Genomic DNA, 19,997 nt, shown 5'->3' with positions numbered 1-19,997 from the left:
AAAATCTATATAGATTTTAATATATTGTAATAGATGAGTGGAGAAACATATTATTATAAAATTTGTTAAAAATTTTAGTATAATTATAAAATTTATACATTTTGTTAATGTTTATATACAATAAACATTAATTTCATATGCTTTGATATACATTCATTAAATTAAAGTGAATATATAATGAAATTTGTTATGAATTTTTTTAGTTCTATTATTATAAAATTTGTTAAGAATTTTAGTAGAATTATAAAATTTGTTAATGTTTATATACAATAAATATTAATTTCATATGCTTCGATATACATTCATTAAAGTGAATATGTAATGAAATTTGTTATGAATTTTTTTAGTTCTATTATTATAAAATTTGTTATGAATTTTGGTGGAATTATAAAATTTGTTAAGATTTTTAGTCAAATTCAACCCACATTGTTAGAATAAGAGATACATTCTTCTACTTGTTATGAATTTTTTAACTAACATACTTAAATTATAACTAATGTTTACACAAATAAATTTTTTATATATATTTACATTCTAATAATATATAAAGTTAATTATATATTATAAAATGATCAAAACTCAAAAATATCAAAAATTTCCAACCCACTCGACCCATCTCGACCTAAACTCGACCCAAACCCTAAACCCTAAACAAAACCCTAAACCAAACCTCTAACATTATCACTCGACCCACTCATCCCAAAATTGAAACAATTTACCACCCGCGCGACTCAAATTTAAAAATCTACTACACACATTACAATCTTGTCCACTCGACCCACACCAAAATTAAAAATTCACCACAAACACATTACATATTAATAAAATCAAATCGATTGTCTTTAAATTAAAACAAATTACATATCATTCAATCTTATATTCTACCAAATTCTCTTACAGATGGAAATCTATTTTGTTTTTTCCTTCCACCTATCACTCTCTACTCACACTCCAGCCCTAGCACATACGATCATACTCGAATCACACTCCATCCACCTTCTCGACCCACACAATAAACACGTTCCTCGACTGTAAATACTCACACTAACTCCATTCACAAAAATTCTAAAAAAAAACAATCAGAACTAAACTGAAACAAATCTAGCAATACAGAGCATTCAAATATATACTTACTTCTCTACAAATCTTCAAATTTTCAAATGATTTTTGATTATTTTGTCGTGAAGAATACAAAAATAACGGGAATAAATGAAAACTCAAATCGAGGAGGGATATATCAATTAAAAAATATTTTTTAAAAAAAGTAAAATCTAACTCACTGATTAATTAATGAAAGTAAACACCCATCTGACCCGACACGGATCCTTGCGCCATAATCGGTACGATTTGGGCCCATTTAAATAGGAAATTTGAGATTTTTATTTATTGGACAGAAAATGTGGAAACAAACAAAAATGTTCATTATCCAGCTAAATGTATATATAGTGGGGAAATAAACGAATTTATCAATAAATAAATATCCATACCAACACCAATTAATTTTTTAAAAAATTAAAATTAAGGATTAGTGCAAAATATACAAAAAATTTCACTAATTTACGAGGAAGTACAAAAGTTTTCACTTGTAAAATAATTTTATTACATTTATACTATATATAAAGGTTGGGCCTAATATCGACAAAAATGGACACCAACTTTTTAAATCATATCAATATTACATTTTGTTTTTATTTTTTTAAAATTTCAACAATTCAAATTGCATTTTAGTATCTCAATAATTTGTCAAATTTTACTTTAGTCCCTCAGTAATTATAAAAAGACTGTACACTTGTACCACAGAGTAACTAGTTTTTTTTTTTTTTTAATGTGTGCGCGCCCGACACATACTTCATCATAAAAATGGAATTTTTTGTGTGAATTAGTTTATTTTTATTATCTTTGTTCTAATCCCAAATGTTCAATTTTTTTTAAAAAAAAATCGGTGTCTGAATAGATGTTTTTATTTTTCGTTCAATAAGTTAAATATACATTGTTTGTATTTCCTTAAATATTTTTTGGGTAAATATAATTTTTTTTTTGTTTATATTTGTTCTAATCCCATATTTTTTGGTTAATTTTTTTTTAAAAAAAATGTTTGGTGTTTGTGGAGAGAGATTTACATTTTCTGATAGTATGCAGGTCAAGTACATATCCAAAAATACAAACTTTTGTTATTGTAACCTTGGATATTCAAACAAAACTAACGATTAATTGTAAGATTATGTGCTAGAGCTTCTCAGTTCTGAATCTATATAATGAATTGTAATAATAAATAGTACCACTTTTTTTTAATGACGTTCTGGCTTAAATCAACAAGTGATTTTGCTCATTAGAAGGTTGGATTCAATTAATAAATGAATCAAAGAAATGTTACGGACAAAAAGACTTAAAGTTTTTCTTCTTCTGTTATATATATATATATATATATATATATATATATATAAATGAATCAAAGAAATGTTACGGATCAAAAGACTTAAAGTTTTTCTTCTTCTGTTATATATATATATATATATGAGCAATGAGAGAAGTTTGTTACAATTAGATCTCGACGTCCTCCAAAACTTGGCAACGAGGTAGTCACCAACATGACTGCCAGAGTTAATACAGGTATTTTGGTGCAACCAATAACACGCTTCTATCGTCTATGAAAGATTGATAACTGGGCTGTTTAAGCATTCTCCCTTTTCAGTATGAAGTCCACTGCCTCTTCTACGGTATCAACAACCTGCATCCGTTTGCATGCACAAAGTAAAACTGACTACACATGTGGAACGATAAATCGCCAACACCCAACACACTATTTCACGTCCAGTTTCGGCTGGGTTGCTTTTGATTTATACAACGCAAGAACGAGTTGTACATGGTAGCTGTGCGCAGGAGCACTACATATACCTTTATATCAATGAGGCAATGCAAACTCGTGTATTATGTCATACTTTCAAATTTTCAAGTTCAATTATTTTGCAGGCGAAATCTATCTTTTTGTATCTTGACACAAATTTATTTAGGAATTGAGTAGGAATAACTAAAAAGCGCTAACGACAAATATGACCGACCAAACCGCTGGGTTTGTGACTAATTGATCTACGTGAACACCCGCACCCGATACTGAACTAGGCAAGAAAAAGAAACAAAATAAAGATTAACCATACCATATCAGCTGGATGCGAGGTATGGTTCTCTTTCTGCCGAAAAACGCCTGTCCTAGTCAAAATCGAAAACCACGGATGCCCTGCCTGAGGAAAAATATAAAAGACACTTCTATAAATGGTTATATGCAGGATAATGGAACTGTTGTAGATAATACACACATAAATAACCGATTTTAGCAATGATGCCAAGAGAGACAAACCTGGACTGCTCCTTTAACATCAACCAAAGGATTGTCACCGATCATATACAGAGTTCTCAAGGAATGTGACTCAACATCCGCATTTTTCATGACATCATTACTAGAAGACGAAAATTGTAGAAGGTATCCTAACATCATTTCTGCATGTCTGTAAACCGATGGATTTGGCTTCCCAAAAGAGGTATACTGCAAAGGTTTTTCATGAATTCTGCAAAACACAGCAAGTGAAAATGAAGCAAACTATAAATTGCACAAGAAACTCGAACTGGCTGTGCTCTATAATGTGCTTACAGAACAAATTGAGAATTATGCAACAACAGAGATTATGATAACAGCCATCAAGGAATGTCTAACACAGCAGATTATCTATATTTTAGCGAAGGAAAGACGAATATTTCTGAGATTTATTCAAGAGACTCATGACTGTGACTGTGACTTAAAAAAAAGTGATAAGAGGTATGAAAATCCATGAGACACTTAGAATCAGTTTCTTAATTGAAAATTTCAAACAATAATCCTCCATGAAGATCACAAAAATGCTTTTCGCGCAAATGATACTGGTAAGGTTCTCAAATTTGAAAACAAGTTTGAAGTTCCACCTAGACATGTTGCTTTTTCTTTAGATTTTTCATTTTTAATCTACCTCTTGTTTTATAGAATCTGTTTCTTAATTGAAAATTTCAAACAATAATCCTCCATGAAGATCACAAAAATGATTTTCACGCAAATGATACTAGTAAGGTTCTCAAATTTGAAAAATAGTTTGAAGTTCCACCCAAGCCTCTGCTTTTTCTTTAGATTTTTCATTTTTAATCTGCCTCTTGTTTTATAGAATATGTTTCTTAATTGAAAATTCAAACAACAATCCTCCATGAAGATCACAAAAATGTTTTTCACGCAAATAATACTGGTAAGGTTCTCAAATTTGAAAACTAGTTTGAAGTTCCACCCAGGCATGTAGCTTTTTCTTTAGATTTTTCATTTTTAATTTGCCTCTTGTTTTACAGAATCTATTTCTTAATTGAAAATTTCAAACAATAATCCTCCATGAAGATCACAAAAAATGCTTTTCACGCAAATGATACCGGTAAGGTTCTCAAATTTGAAAAATAGTTTGAAGTTCCACCCAAGCATGTTGCTTTTTCTTTAGATTTTTCATTTTTAATCTGCCTCTTGTTTTACTTTATACTAGAACAAATTTTCTTTCCGGAGCATAAATGATATTCCCACTTCAAGGTCCATGAAATTAGAGAAAACAATCTTTATTAAAAAAAAAAAGAAAAGAAAAAAACTTCCTAAGTTAAAGATTAGATGAGAGAGGCCAACCCCTTCCCAAGAAATTAAACAGATATTTGTGTCTCCAAGTGAAGAGATTGACCACAGAACTCAATCCTTTCACTAACCAGTCATCCTATATTTAGTAGATCACCACACTTTTAGGTTGGTTGGTCTGTGGCTGAGTGCGAGTGAGATGGGAGAGCTGTGGGGTTGAATAGATGAAACATAAAGACCTTGTACATTTCTAATAATGGCTCTAGTGTAGTTATCTCTCAAAATTAATCACAAGTTTAAATAGAACAACCGTTGCAGGTACCTGTTGAAGACATTTTCAAGAGCAATTCTGAAGGCACCCATGCCTAGACGTTCATGAGGAAATGCTGCCTGTCAGAAGTTGACAAGAAATCAGTATGTTCTGAATGAAATGATGCCTTCTGAGAGGTCAACAAAGTAGCTCTGGTGTAGATCCAGAGTACAGTTTACAAATTAAATCATCCTCATGCAGGCTTGAATGATGCTACCATCATGAATCTGAATAGGATTAATATATTAACCTTTACAACATATTATGATCAGCTATGTAAGAAATATTTGTGTTTCAAGTCACTCTGACAATCAAGGTTGAAATTCTCGACATTCCCTAAAAACATGAAAACATTTAAGTTGTTCGCTGTAAATTTATTATCATCATTTTGCAATACAATATGTGAAGAAACATTCAGAAACCTGGTATTCTAGATCATCCGCAGCAAAATATAAAGGTGGCTGATGCTCATTCTGCTGTCCAGGAAGACCTCCAGATGTCAAAATATCACACAGCACCTAAATTTATCAGTTACTCATTTCACATATGCTGGGTAATTGTAATGAGAACAACAGATTAATCCCATGAGAAGAGACAACACGACACACAGACATTTATGAATTGAATTAATCCTACCAATATCCCAAAATTGCGGGTGATTTGCATTATTATGAACAATGAATATCAATGTAATTTAAATGCAACATATGCATGCAAAAGTAGTGAGTTTAACCCCCTGGAGAGTAGATGACTTCCTGAGTCACATTTCCATTTTCATTCCTTAGTCACCCAAAATATTTTATCATCCTTCCTCACTACCTACCAGAACAAATTTCCCCATGCTGCAATAGAAAGGCTCTGGACGTTCAATTTTTCAAAGTCCTCAGTATTTGACATCGCTTGGGAAGTAAGCCAGTTACCTGGAGGATACTTTCTTGATTCACAGGGAATAACATTTTCAACTCTTTGGGGCATATTTAAGCGGTGATGCACCATTGCAAATACAACATAAACGGAGAAAAGATTTATGATAAAATGTATCAATAGAGAATATTTTAAAATTCGGAAAAGAAATTAACTTCGGTGCATCCAAGCATTTACAGCAACAGTTAAACCTGTTCTACCATCTTGCATTAGTCTAATGCAGATCAAGCCTGAGCAAAATCCAACATCCCCAACCAACCAGCTAATACCCATTTCAACTAACAACTTCTGAAATTTCAAGTATGATCTTCCAGCGATGCGACTCACTGACATTCCTTTCTGACACTTTCAGATAATTTCCATCAGACAAAGAAAGCTCTTACAAAGGTACAATGTTTCAGAGCCGACTTTACAGGTCATGGTATTTGGATAAAGTTTCTTGAGCACGCATATCCAATAAAAATTAATATTCAATACAAAGAACAAAAAAATCAATTGCTGAATCAGAGAAAATAGGAAGGAAAAATAAAAAAGAAACGGCAGTTTTTTATTTTTTGTTTAAGCTGACCTCCTGCTGGTCACTAGAAGAATAAAAAAATAACCTGAATATCCCTTCCCCAGTCAACTGGATCACTAACAACAAATGCAGCTTTCACTTTGGTGGACAACATATAACTGCTTGAGACAATCTTCTCAGAGTTTCTAGCACATTCTGATTCATGCTTAGTTGTCCACCTCTTGTACTGGGCTACAGGATCGATGTTATCGAAATATGATGCATACTCATCGAGTGAGACAACTCTCCTGTACAAAGATATGACCGAGGACTAAATGGAGAGAAGGAAAGTTTTAAACAGTCAGAGAGAGAGAGAGAGACAGAGGGGGGATGGAGTGAAGGCTTATCACTTAGGACTTACTTGAAACCTCAAAATGAGGCAAAGGGGCACATTAACAGATTTAGACTTACTTGAAACCATACTCAGACATCACTACAGCAGGTTCCCCCTTTCCAGTAGCCACAATGAATTCATTTTCAAATCTACAAAAAATTTATGGATTCAGTTAAACTGGTTGATCAGTTCTCTTTGAAACAAGTGCCACATTAAAATCTATCTCAGTTTATCTTCAAATCATTGATCCATTGACAAAATACAAATTGAGAATTCTACTATTCCTTGTTAATTCTAGTGACTTTGTATTCATTTGTCGAAACAATAAGCAGAAAGTTAATCACTCTATGACTGACTTGTGAAGAAAAACGAAAAAAAGTAAAGAGATATACTGTCCTCGTCTTTGAGATATCTAGCAAGTAGGAAAAGATTAATGTCAATGGAAAGATCCTGTGTTGCTTTTGAGAAATAAATCTGATGAAAATGCTTGAACGTGATAGTGCCAAAAGATTCAACATAAAAATTGAAAGTTAAATCAGAAAAAGAAAAAAAAAGACAGAAATAGAAGTTGGCAGTCAAATAAAAGTTAAACTATGTATCTCAGATTAATACAATACCTGTTTAGCAAATTTCTAAAAGGTGAGTGGCCTAGCAGTACCTACACACAGCACAAAGGCGCATAACTCTTCCACAAAACATATATTGACCAAATGTTACATGGTTACTTGATAAGGTACTAAAATATACCTGAGAAGGTAAAATTTTCACTCCTAAAAGATCACTCAACTCCAAAGCTCTTCTGGATTCAGGTATACCACCACCTATGGACATACATTGATGTATTAATTCCTCCAGGGATTTATTACCAGTGTTTTGCCTATCAAGACATATGCAATTGAAATTATTGGTTACAAATTACAACAAAAATTACTTCAGGATGCTTGGACGCAATGAAAATGTATAATGCACTGAAATCCTTAAGCATAAAAATCTTATAAATACTACAACAGAAAAAGATACTCCATAGAAGGAAATGTATGCTATCATAAGTAGAGATATATGAACCACATGTCACCGGAAAAGTAAATATAAATTTGAAAATATTATCAAGTAAATGAAACTTTATCCAAATGCACATTCATTTAACAACCGGAAACCTCTACTTTCTATTCCAAGAAAGCAGAACGAATAACCACAGGTCCAAACAGCTGGAAGAAAAGGAAGAATATGAGTACAAACCATTCGTCAAAAACAGAAAAGGGATCTTTAAAGCACCTGCAAGTGATCAAACAAGCCCTATATCAGACAGTTTTATTTTCTTTAACCTTCATGATCAAACCCCATAAAATTCAAATGCACAACCACATTTTAAAATTTAAAATATCTAGCTCATTTTGAACCAAATAAAATTTCAAGTAATAACACATCAGGTTAATTCCAATATTGCTTCTCTATCACACTTCGAAAAGTACAACAATGCAAATTTAAAAATTTCTTAGTTAGAAGTGATTGAAAGCCAAACCAACCACCAGCTCACCAAGTAATGCCCAATGAGACGTGCACAAATTCAATTCAGCACGCGAATACTCATACACAATTCTCAGTACACTAGAAACCAACAAATTTGCTCATCAGGGAATGAAATTACCGGAATCATCATACAATCTTTTGAGAGCCCTCGGCGAATTTCCAATCGGATTTTTACCTCTAAGTATGACTCCATCTATGTCAAATGCTACCCAAATGAATTTCTGAAAAAACAAAAACACATACAAAATGAGTCGAAAATACAAATTTTAGATAAGTCGCTTTCACGTGAATAACTATCATCACTCTTTGGGAGTCTGAAAAATATTACTGAACTGTGTGGAGGTTGAATGAAGCGCCGCCGAAGCTCGAGGCGGTCGGAGGAGACACGTCGATACAGGTTGCCGGAATCGGAACCTCATTTTTCGGATTATTTTTAATGACTTGTTCACTATCCACAAGAATACACGAGAAGCGCGTTTTTCTTTGTCGGGAGTTGAAGTAAAACGCATTCCAGAATTAAGGCTATATCCTGAATGATTTCAAATTTATTTTTATTATTAAATAATTCATAAAAGTTAATGTGAGACTATCTTATATTTCAATTATATGATACAGATTTTCAAGTTGATCAAATTCATAAAAAAATACTATTTTTTGTGTCAAAAACATTATTATTTATGACAGTTATAAAATGGATCAACCAATCTTACAAGTCAAAAACTTGTGTGAAACGGTCTCACGAATCGTATTTTGTAAGATGAATATCTTATTTGGGTCATCCATGAAAAAATATTATTTTTTATGCTAAGAATATTATTTTTTTATTATGAATATCGGTAGGATTGACCCGTCTCACAGATAAAGATTCGTGAGACCATCTCACAAGAAATATACTCATCTTACAATTATAAACCCATGAATCATCACAATAGATTTACTCTAAATAATTTAAATAAAGAAACTGAAATTTATTTTCAAATTATTTAGTAATCACGATGATTTTAAATATATAAAATTTATTGCGCTTATAGTATAATTATAATATAAATAAATAGATACAAATGTGTTTTAATTCTATTTATATATTGTATATTGAGCCAAGCTTTATTCTCATATTAATGAATAAATTTTTTCTTATGGTTCATTAAAATCTAGTAGTCCTACTTCTAAAAAGAAAAAGAAAAATATAGCAGTCTTATTATTACAATATTTACCAAATTTGTAACAGTTTCATGAATTTTTGTGTACATGCATCAAATTTTAATATAAAATTTTTATATTATTTTTTATATACAAATAATGATACTATGAAAAATACATGTATTTGGAAAAAAATTGATGACGACAATAAGAAGATTACAATTAATATATATAAATAATACAATTTCTCTAAATTCAACTAAGTAATTTATATAATTTAAATATTTTAAATTATAAATTAAAATGACATATATGATTTGACTACCACGTGGGGTTTGGTCACAAAGCTATTTGTCATATTACAATTATGACAACTGTACAATAGGTTATTTTCGAAGACAAGTATTTAATTTTAAAAAAAATTAGTTTTTTTAAAACGAATATTGCCTTTTGTTAAAAACTTTTCAATGAAAATCACATTCTATGTCAACAGTGGCACTATAACTGTTATGAGAAACAAATAGATTGATCCAACATCAAAACTAAAATCGAGTATTTATCGTTTTATATAATTTTTATTACAACATTTAAATTGTGTAACACAAGATTTCGACTAGATTGGGTTTCAACTAAATTTATTGGGCACTATATGTTAATAGTTAGTTTGACATGTAAAACTAGTGTGCGTCCTTAAAGAAAATATAATTTTTTTTATGGTAAATGAATAATTTTATTTTTCAGGTACATAAATTAATCAAAGAACAATATTTGAACTTATATCATCGAGTATAAAAGTTGGATCAATCATCAACACCACTTGGATGAAGTTGTATGAATCCATTCGTTGTAAGAAAGATACATGTGTTCGATCCTAATTAAGAACAAAAAAAAAAAAACCCTAAAAAAACCCATTGGAACATAAATTGGGTTTTATCGATCCAAATTTAATCCGACCAATTTTGGATCGATCGTCACCACGAAGTTGTATGAATCTCTTCGTTATAAAACAGAGACATGTGTTCGATCCAAATTAAAACGAAGCAAAAAACCCTAAAAAGGAACCCATTGGAACAAAAATTGGGTTTTATATATCGATCCAAATTTAATCCCACCAATTTTGGATCAAATTTTCTAGTTTCAATTGACAAACAAAAAGGGAAAAACTTTTGGGAATAGATAGATGGCTTTGAATCAAACATTGAAGTTACATAAGACGAGAACACTAACATACATAATATGCATACACTCCACACACAATTTATTGATGATCAAGTACCAGAGCATGGGCTTGCTGCATATTCGTAGGCAGAAATCGAAATACAAGATTAATACTTGTTCGCATAGCTTTATCGGAGACATTATAGGTTCCACGTACAAAGTACGTGGTATGTGGTGGAGCCAAGTAGGGTTCCAACTCGTCGTACTTGAGCAACTACGCCGGGTGGAAATCATGACCCGGTGCCGGATAGTATCCGCCGCTTTCTTGGTCAGTGCTGCCCCTGTACTCGGAACGACCCCTTGCCGGACCCATTAGTTTTTCTTTCCACTCCACGAGTATCCTTTCTTTGAGCTGTCCCCTCCTTGGTGGGAGACGGTTTTTTTCTTCTTTCTTCTCTGTGTTCTTTCTTGTGTTATTATCCATGGCTGGCAAGAAAATTCAGGTTGAAATTTTTTTTGAAGGGAGAGTGGGAATGTTTCAAGTGACTTGATGAATTCGGCTTGAAAACTGAAGAAACATTGGCCCCTGATTTGGGATTATTATACAGTTGTTTGATTGCTTGAAATTTGGACGTGTGTGCAAAGCATGAAGTCAGCGATGTGATGTCATATCTGAATTCCACGTCGTTTGAACACATAATTTATAGTTTTAAATGTATATTAACTGGCTGCCAAGCAAACTAATGATTTCACTTTTTCTTTAAAAAAAAAAAAATCATTGGTAACGTTAATGGCTTTGTCCCGTGATAATATAAAACAACATTTTATTTTTTAATTGTTTATGTTGGATGGAGCGATTGAACCATGGCGTTTAGACTGTTCTGCGCTTTAAAAGATTTGAGTTGTTCTATTATTATCAGCCGTAATTTTTAGTAAAGCTTTAAATGTTCGCTGTTATTATATAGTTGTTTGATTTGTGAAGTGAGCGAGTAAGTAATATCCACTAATTAATTTTTTTTAATAATCATATAATTCGCAGTCGTTATCTTTTAATGTATATTAGATAAACATTAGGGACTAATGCGGTAGCTTGTGAATCACATTAGTCAGATAAACCATATTGGACGAACTATGTGCAGCAGGTTCGTCCGAAAAAAGTTTTGGTAAATAGAATTGAATTCATGATCATTGACGGAATGTTTACTGGACATTAGTTTATTGTTTATTAATTCCACCTTGTCTGAACAAGCAATTAATTTATGGTTTTCTAACATCATAACGTGCTATGGAATAATATAAGAAGTAGTATCTTTTGGTAAATTTTGTTTTGTTTGGTTGTGTTTATTATTTTATCTTTTGCGGTCATTTGATAATGATTGAGTCATGTGCTGCTACATAGGAATTAACTGGAAATGGATATCCGAACTTGTTTCAAAGCGCGTGAGTGGTATATTGTTTTTTGCGCAAATAGCATTTTACATTCTCTTAAATATATTAAATTTTTTTACAAAATTTGTCTTATGTTTTATAATTGAGAGCAAAAACTTGTGTGAGACGGTCTCACCGGTCGTATTTATGAGACATATATCTTATTTGGGTCATCCATGAAAAAATATTACTTTTTATGCTAAATTATTACTCTTTATTGTGAATATGGGTAGGGTTGATCTGTCTCACAGATTAAAATCCGTGAAACGGTCTCATATAAGAGACACTCATAATTGAGAATGTCTGTTTACGAAACCATGGGATTCTAAATTGACAAAAACTTGTGTGAGACGGTATCACGGGTCGTATTTTGTGAGACGGGTCTCTATTTAGGTCATCCATGAAAAAATATTACTTTTTATGTTAAGAGCATTACTTTTTATTGTGAATATCGGTAAGGTTGATCCGTCTCACAGATAAAAATTCGTGAGACCGTCTCACAAGAGACATACTCTTCTAAATTATAGTTTTTTTGTCTTTAACTTGTATATATATTTTTTGTTTTTCTTTATTCATGTTATCGGTTAATTTAAAATCTTGTCAAATAATTTGTATCTTTTTATTTGAACCTTATTTTTCGTAGTGTTGATGTAATGTTGAAATGATGATGTGTACTTGAGATCCTTTATAAATACTATATCATGAAATCGGGAGGATGTGAATTTGAAATCATTTTGATTAAATTTAATTAATCAGTTATAATATATTTGAAACCCAATTGTTTCTTTTAACAATTTATCGATGGTGGTATAGTGTACTTATGATACATTTCCAAAATTAACCCCAACTCAATAAAGAAAAAATTAGATAAAGTGTGCAATTTGGTAATTCTAATTATTATCATATACTTCACCACAAATTTTATTTTTTTAAAAAAACATTTCCACACCTTCATGCTTATTTAACTGCTTGGGGGTTAATATTTTATTTTTAAATAATTAAAACCATAAAATTGTAACATATAATTTTGATAAATATAACCCTTTGTTTGTGTTAAAGTTATTTCACATATTTGGTTGGAGCAATTCATTGATAAAGTGACAAACACTTGCTATTTTTAATGTTAGCTATATTTTTTTATACAAACTTCAAATGTTTGATCCAAATATTGGTATCAGAGTCCAAAATCATGTGTTCATTTATTTGGATTTCAAGAAATACAATTATTGGGTGATATATATTTTCTATTGGTGCAATAATTGCTCATGCTAAGAGAATTATTGGCACGTACCACTTGATCTGTTGTAAGGTTTAAAATATTTGTGTTGTATTATTACATTTAACATTGATAAAGCGACAAATACTCGATCTTACAACTATATATGTGTCGACCATTCTCATAACGTGGCCAATCTTTATACCCTAACAATTCATTTGTGTTATTTACATGATATTATATCCTTTAGTAATCACCATTATTGAAGCAATGTACAAACATATCAATATTTTTGAATATATATATCTTGGAAGATAAAAAATTTATATATATTAGTGAAAAATTAAAATGGAGTGAATGGAATATTGGGGACCGCTGTTGATAAAGAATAAATTTTCATCCTTATCCATTGTGGTAGCACGCCAAAGTGGAATGAAATTGAATACAGATATTGAGATCGTCTTAACTTCCCAAATAAAATTTGATTAGTTTCATTTTATCGAGTGAATACTACTATATTTAATTAGTGAGCAAGTAGGTAATAATAATAATAATAATAATAATAATAATAATAATAATAATAATTTTTATACTCCTTTCCGCTTTGAATAATATGTTTTTGAATATATATATTTTTGTTTATAGCTCTAACATAAAAATCTATCATAGTTCGAAATAAATAATTTTTGATATTACATCGAAACGTGGGAAAGTTCTCTTACAGTTGGGAATTCTCAATTCTCGTTGATTGCTTGAAAAAGCTTACAACAAGTCAAGCCACCATCTTTTTTTGAAAAGTTATATCATCAATACATACAATGTTTAGATGTAATAGATGGTGATCGGACGATTACACTATTTATAGTTGAGTTATATCGTTACCATCAGTTATAACTTTTGATAAAACGACAAACGCTCGTCCTACAAATGATATTAGAGTCAAAGTCATGAGTTCGATTCTCATTGATTGCAAGGAGTGCAACTATTGTGAGATAGATTGTTGAGGTACAATCATTCATGTCCCGACTGGGTAGAACGATCAAACAATGACACTTGTGTTGTTATGTTGTTTAAAAATTTTAACTTACATCATTATCATCAACTATATTTTTTGGTAAAATGATAAGCGTTCGGTCATATAAAATGATTAATTTGCCTAATAGTTTTAGTTTTGTTGGGAATTAAATTATGATATAATCGTCGTTTCAATATCAAATTTTACCAATTAATTGAAAAACAATTAATCAAAGATAATCTACTATAATAATACAATAAGATATTGAGAGGACCATAAAAGTTTTAAATATTAAACAAAAATTGTAATTTTAAAATAATTACTCGGACTTTTCATAACATTTTTTACTATACTTCATCTTCAACCTAAACATTATTTTAGAGCATGTTTGAAAAAAAAACAAAAAACAAAAAAAAAGAAATAATTTTAAATCAAATATAAAATTCATCTGAGTACATAGATGTGCCAAGAAATATTTCAAAATAATTATATCATAGAATATCCAAGTAAACATATATTAAATTACACATGTATGAAAGACATGTATTTTTTTTATGACGATGTAACATTTCGATATCATGCGCATTGCGTAAATTCATGGATAACACAGTTGCTTGCAAAAACACGCTAAGCTAATAATGTAAATTGCACTGACCAAACTTTGTGCGACAAGCTCACTCGATAAAGTGTTGATAAAGATAAACGAACTTATGGTCATTGGCAAAACACTTATCTACTCCATTATTCGAAAAATAACCATGAGGCCAATTTCATGGAGGACATATCTAAGGAAGTTTCAAATAAAAACCCATGCGATGTCTTTCTGAAGCGAATCTAGTTGGCTCGAATTCACGGGAGCGGTGGATCGATACTAGTGACAATCGTCATGTTTGCTCCGATAAGGATATGTCTGCAACTTTGGATGACTCATAGAATGGTGAAAAACTATTTGGAACTCTCCTACCTCATATATCAAGGGACAAGAGAAAATGATCTTGAAGATGACTTTTGATTGAGACGTGACTCTAAAATAGAAAAAGAAAGTTGGTATGAATAACCTTATATTGATTTACATTTTATGAAGGTGTAACATTAACTAGTCAGGAGACTCTCTAGCGTGCGTCTGCGTGGGTGAGGTGCAAATCAAGTGCCCAATTTGCACTGAAAAGACCTGAGTTGTGTGCGAGCACGACCTGGTGCATAAAATGTTAGATCGATCAAGGCAAAAACCGCCAACCTACGCTAACCCAATTTTTTATATTTATTTTATTTTTCATTCCGGGTGAGACCTTCCACATGCCCTGGCCAAACCTTCTGAATGAGACCTTTCGTCTGGCTATTTGTTGGTGCTTCGGATGACAGATTTTTGGTGCTTTGGCTGGCAGAATTTTAGCCTTTCGGATGCCTTTCATGTGATTGTCTTCATTGATATTGTGCACCTACAAATAGAGGTGTTCACATTTCTCAAAACACGTGGAAACAAATATGTCATTCTTTCTTCTCGTTTACTTATGCTACCTTAGTTTTCGTGATAAAATTTTGGTACTTCTTGAGGTCATCACTGTATTACATTCATGCTAGATTACTACAGGTTTAACCATTGCATCATGAGAAACAATTGTCCGTCTTAATCTTTGAAGAACCATAAAAGGAGACAAATATATTTTAAAAAAACTGTACTTATTATATATATCAGATTGATTTTCAGTTTTCATTTCATTTTATCTACTTATAACTGGGGAGAAGCTCCAATGGGAGGTGCTCTATTTTCAAAAATAGCGCACCTCCCATTCCCTCTGCGCCGTATTTGGCGCAGAGGTCAAATTGGCGCAGAGAAATTTCTTTTTTTTTAAATTTTTTTTTTTGTTTTTTTTAAATATTTAAGAATTATAAATATTATTTATCTAATAATATGATATTATTGTTATATTAATTTAATAATTAGATATATTTAAATAACATTTTTTTATTATTTTAATAATTAGATATTTAATAATAAAAATTAAAATATTTAATTATATAAATTTATAAATATATTTTTAAATAATTTTATAATTAAATATTTAACACACAAATTTATTGAATAATATTTAAACATTCAAGTACACAGTTAAAATAAAAATACAAATTCGAATTCAGATAATTTAAATCAAATATAATAAAGGATAAACAAACTAAATCATCAATAATTTGAAAAATCGGATCCGAGAATATATAATTATAATAAAGGATAAACAAACTAAATCATCAATAATTATAAAATGTAATTATAATTATATCACTAAATTTAAAAATTATACAATTAATAACTAATATTAACATTAATTATAATTATATTGTTAAATTTATAAATAAATATTAAACAAATGAAATATTCTAGGAATATGCTTTTTAGTGTAAGATTTGAAGTAAATGGGTTGGAGATGAATGTTATATTTGGTGCAGAAACTACACCAAAATAGATTTATGGGTTGGAGATATATCCCACGTGCAGCAAGTAGAAAATGTTCGATTTCCTACGCATTTATGAGTAAAAGTTATCGGCCTAAATTAAGATTTCCAAAACTTTGTTGACTTTATATCTTTATCACGATTTTAAAAAAATTGAACTTTTAAAACAAACAGATTCTAATTGAACACTTGCAAAAAATTTGAGGAGGATTAAGTCATGTCTAACCCGAAATTCTGTTCTAATGTAGATTTTGCATAAAACAGTGTAATTTTTTGTAGTGAATACAGAACTCATCTCCAACATATTAACTTCCAACATGGAAGTAATATCTTTCATTATTTAATTTGAAAAAAATTTAAACTCGTTGAATACCAAACTATACATTTAGTAAATTAGCATAAACTACTTTTATATTAATTAATATAAATAATAAAATACTGTTATCAATTTATCAATATTGTATTACAATCATTTTTGTAAATTAGATTAATTAAAATTCAATGAGAGAATTTTTTTTGTCATTTATGTTTGTTTATTTGTGATTTTAATCTTCTACATCATAAAATTTCAATTTTAGTCCACTATCATTTCGTGTGTCATAATTTTAATCTTTATTCCGACATGACGTCGATGAGACACCAATTCAACATAGGTATGATGTTGACGTGTGTAATATAACATCAGTTCACCTAAAAAAAATACTACAATTGCCATATATCAGAAGATTTAGGATAAAAATTAAAATTTGAGAACATATATGACCAAAATGATAAAATTATAAAATCAAAAATATAATTTTCTCAAATTATATCTATAAGTTAAAAATGTTTTATAAACAATGGGTGTTATACTAGTTGTAGGCGATAGCTCCCAAATAAGGCTCCATTCAAAGCACAATCGGTTGGTGATGTCAATATTTTTAAAAATTGAATTGTTCTATGTTAGATAATAATATCATAAAGCACGAGCATGATAGATACTTGACAGTCGGGTGAGATAATTATCTCGATCAGGACTCTATTTGGTACGTTTGCACGTGTACTGTTGTATAATTTAAGATATTTAAGTTACATAACTATAATATGCATAATTAACTATATATATTTTTTTTTTAAAAAATCTATATTTTAAATAAATTAATTTAGTTTAATGTATCCCATTATTTTTAAATATTTTCAAAGTTGTATAGAGAATTAGACCCCGTTAAATATCTGGAAATAACAACTTATAGGACGAGACGATCGTACAACTATAGAGCTTATCGATGCAATATTTTATTTATTTTTATAATTTTGATAGAATAATTTATTTAATTTGTTTCGATTGATTTAATTTCTATAGATAAAATAAAGAGTTATATGTATTTATCATAATATGTGGTTATAATAGTAAATTACTGAATATATATTTCTCTAGATAAAAGAATTATTGTAAGTAAGATAATGTGGAGAATTTTGAAGATATTACTATCATAATAAAGTTTGAAGTGGTTGAGTTTCGTTTTCGGTGCAAAAATTATGCTATTTTGGTATAAAGCCTATGTCAAAAAATTGAGGTTTGGGGAAAAAATATATGGCCCCAAAATTATTACTGTAATATAACTCAAGTGAGTTCCACATAAACAAAATCATATTTTTAGGGTGCGTTTGGTTAGAGTGATTAGGTGGGTTTAAAAATCATAAACCCACCTAATCCAATATTTGGTACGATTTTTATTTAACCAACTCAATCCCTCCTATGAATGATTAGGTTGTATTAGCTGTGATTAAATAACACCTCATTCCCTCCTAGGATTATTTATCCTTCCTCTTATCTCTACCCTCTTTCCAATTTTACCCTTTCTCTTTCACCAACTTCAGACCATCTCCGCCACGGGACCGCCGTCGAGCCACTGCCGGACCGCTGCCGGGCACCGCCGGCCGTCGGACTACCTCCGTTGCCGGGTCGCCGCCAACCTCCGTCGGCGGCCGTCGGACCATCGCCGTTGCCGGGCCGCCGCCGGCCGCCGGACCACCGCCTTCGATGCCAACCGTCGAACCACCTCCGTTGACGGGCTGTCGCCGGAGTAAAGAAGAAAAAATAAAGAAAATGACAATTTTGTCATTTAATCATAAAATTCAAAATTATCCCATATTTAAAAATCGTACCAAACATAATACTATTTTACATCATATATTACATTTATATCACAATCATTTTTTTTCATTTACATACTAATCATTAGTTAATTTTATACTTCTACCAAACGCATCCTTATAGTATAAAAAATGACATCTCTAATTTTTCCTCAACCTGCAACTCTAAGTTTCTACCATTGCATATCTTTGTCGCTTAAGTCAACAACCACCACAAGTATTTATTCAACAATTTCTCGAAATTGATTCAACTCGTGAAAAATATAATTTTTTATCCCAAAAAATATTAATTTTCATGTTAGATCGAGTCGACCCGTCTCACGGATGTTCAACTGATGTTCTCACTCACTTGGTGGTGAAACTTGTGTTAGATGCTAAGCATGATTTTGATTGGGAGGATACATATACTCCCTTTTAATGCTGTACTTACTGATCTTTTGAGTTAATCATCAATACAACTTCTTTCGTTAAAAAAAAAAGGTATAAAAAATCATTTGAATTTAAAAACACAAAATTTAATTTAATTTCCAAAGTAAATGCAAATTGAATTGTTTAAATTCCGGGCTTTTCACTTGAAAATTGGCGGTCAATAAGGCACGTGTATTATTAATTAGTACTCGTGCTTTTTGTGCCCCCGATCGTTTGGTTGAACTAGAAGTATGCACTGCAGAGTCAAGCTTGAAAACAAGTTGTGAGCTAATAAATTATAATTTTTTTAAATATCTATACACGTGTGAGTTGAAAAATATAAACGCAAATATTTCTAGAATAAAATAATTTTAAATTGTTGTAATGTGACAAAAGAAAAAAGAAGACACGATTCTTCTCTTAAAAAATATACTTGTAATAATAATTTTTTTAGGAAAGAGTAACTTTCTGTTCCCCTAAATTTTCCTATTTGAGGGTCTGGTCAACTATGTTTTCATATTTTGATTTTCATACACCAAATTCGTTTTTTTAAAAATAATTTTTTTTTCCAGTCATATTTGGAATGAGTATTGACGTGATACTGAAACATACTGATATGACATCAGAAAAAATACAAATGTTGCATGATAAGTTTGTTGATTTTTTTTGATGTTATAAAAGTAATTTGATCGAAATGGCTGAAAATTTAAATTTAGAATACTAAAACCAAAATTTAAAAATATAATTGACCCAAAATCGTAAGT

At 30.5% G+C, this 19,997-nt stretch overlaps 1 protein-coding gene and 1 long non-coding RNA gene across 4 annotated transcripts; both read right to left on the bottom strand.

Annotated features, from left to right (window-relative positions):
• Nucleotides 1–2,507: 2,507 nt before the first annotated feature.
• LOC142537174 (mitochondrial hydrolase YKR070W-like) lies at nucleotides 2,508–8,700 on the bottom strand. 3 transcript variants are annotated; one of them, XM_075642739.1, is made up of 12 exons: nucleotides 8,596–8,700; nucleotides 8,400–8,505; nucleotides 7,991–8,026; nucleotides 7,499–7,572; nucleotides 7,369–7,409; nucleotides 6,829–6,900; nucleotides 6,464–6,665; nucleotides 5,360–5,455; nucleotides 4,950–5,017; nucleotides 3,356–3,563; nucleotides 3,156–3,239; nucleotides 2,508–2,728 (listed from the first exon to the last, which is right to left on the bottom strand). In XM_075642739.1, exons 1-12 carry the CDS (start codon nucleotides 8,698–8,700, stop codon nucleotides 2,672–2,674), a joined length of 1,149 nt encoding a protein of 382 aa, XP_075498854.1. In that variant the 3' UTR covers nucleotides 2,508–2,671. The 3 variants fall into 3 exon arrangements, with proteins under 3 accessions (XP_075498854.1, XP_075498848.1, XP_075498850.1); XM_075642733.1 differs by lacking the exon at nucleotides 8,596–8,700 and having other exon boundaries at nucleotides 7,499–7,628; nucleotides 8,400–8,502; XM_075642735.1 differs by lacking the exons at nucleotides 7,991–8,026; nucleotides 8,596–8,700 and having other exon boundaries at nucleotides 7,499–7,628; nucleotides 8,400–8,500.
• A 1,876-nt stretch (nucleotides 8,701–10,576) lies between these two features.
• Nucleotides 10,577–11,219, bottom strand: LOC142517044 (uncharacterized). The gene is made up of 2 exons (XR_012812810.1): nucleotides 10,934–11,219; nucleotides 10,577–10,903 (listed from the first exon to the last, which is right to left on the bottom strand). It is a non-coding gene; the product is annotated as an uncharacterized LOC142517044 (long non-coding RNA).
• Between the last annotated feature and the right edge of the window lie 8,778 nt (nucleotides 11,220–19,997).

Source organism: Primulina tabacum, chromosome 1 (genome assembly GCF_025594145.1).
Source record: "Primulina tabacum isolate GXHZ01 chromosome 1, ASM2559414v2, whole genome shotgun sequence".
Taxonomy (NCBI): domain Eukaryota; kingdom Viridiplantae; phylum Streptophyta; class Magnoliopsida; order Lamiales; family Gesneriaceae; genus Primulina; species Primulina tabacum.
This window is presented reverse-complemented; position numbering and strand designations above follow the sequence as displayed.

Bases quoted from the DNA above. Each gene is read 5' to 3' on its own strand.
- LOC142537174 (XM_075642739.1), bottom strand. From the start codon at position 8,700: ATGAGGTTCCGATTCCGGCAACCTGTATCGACGTGTCTCCTCCGACCG. The intron at 5,456-6,463 runs GTTATTTTTTTA...TGATAAATTTAG, and splicing joins ACTGGGGAAGGGATATTCAG to GTGCTGTGTGATATTTTGAC. The intron at 3,564-4,949 runs GTACCTGCAACG...TGTGTTTTGCAG, and splicing joins CTTGAAAATGTCTTCAACAG to AATTCATGAAAAACCTTTGC.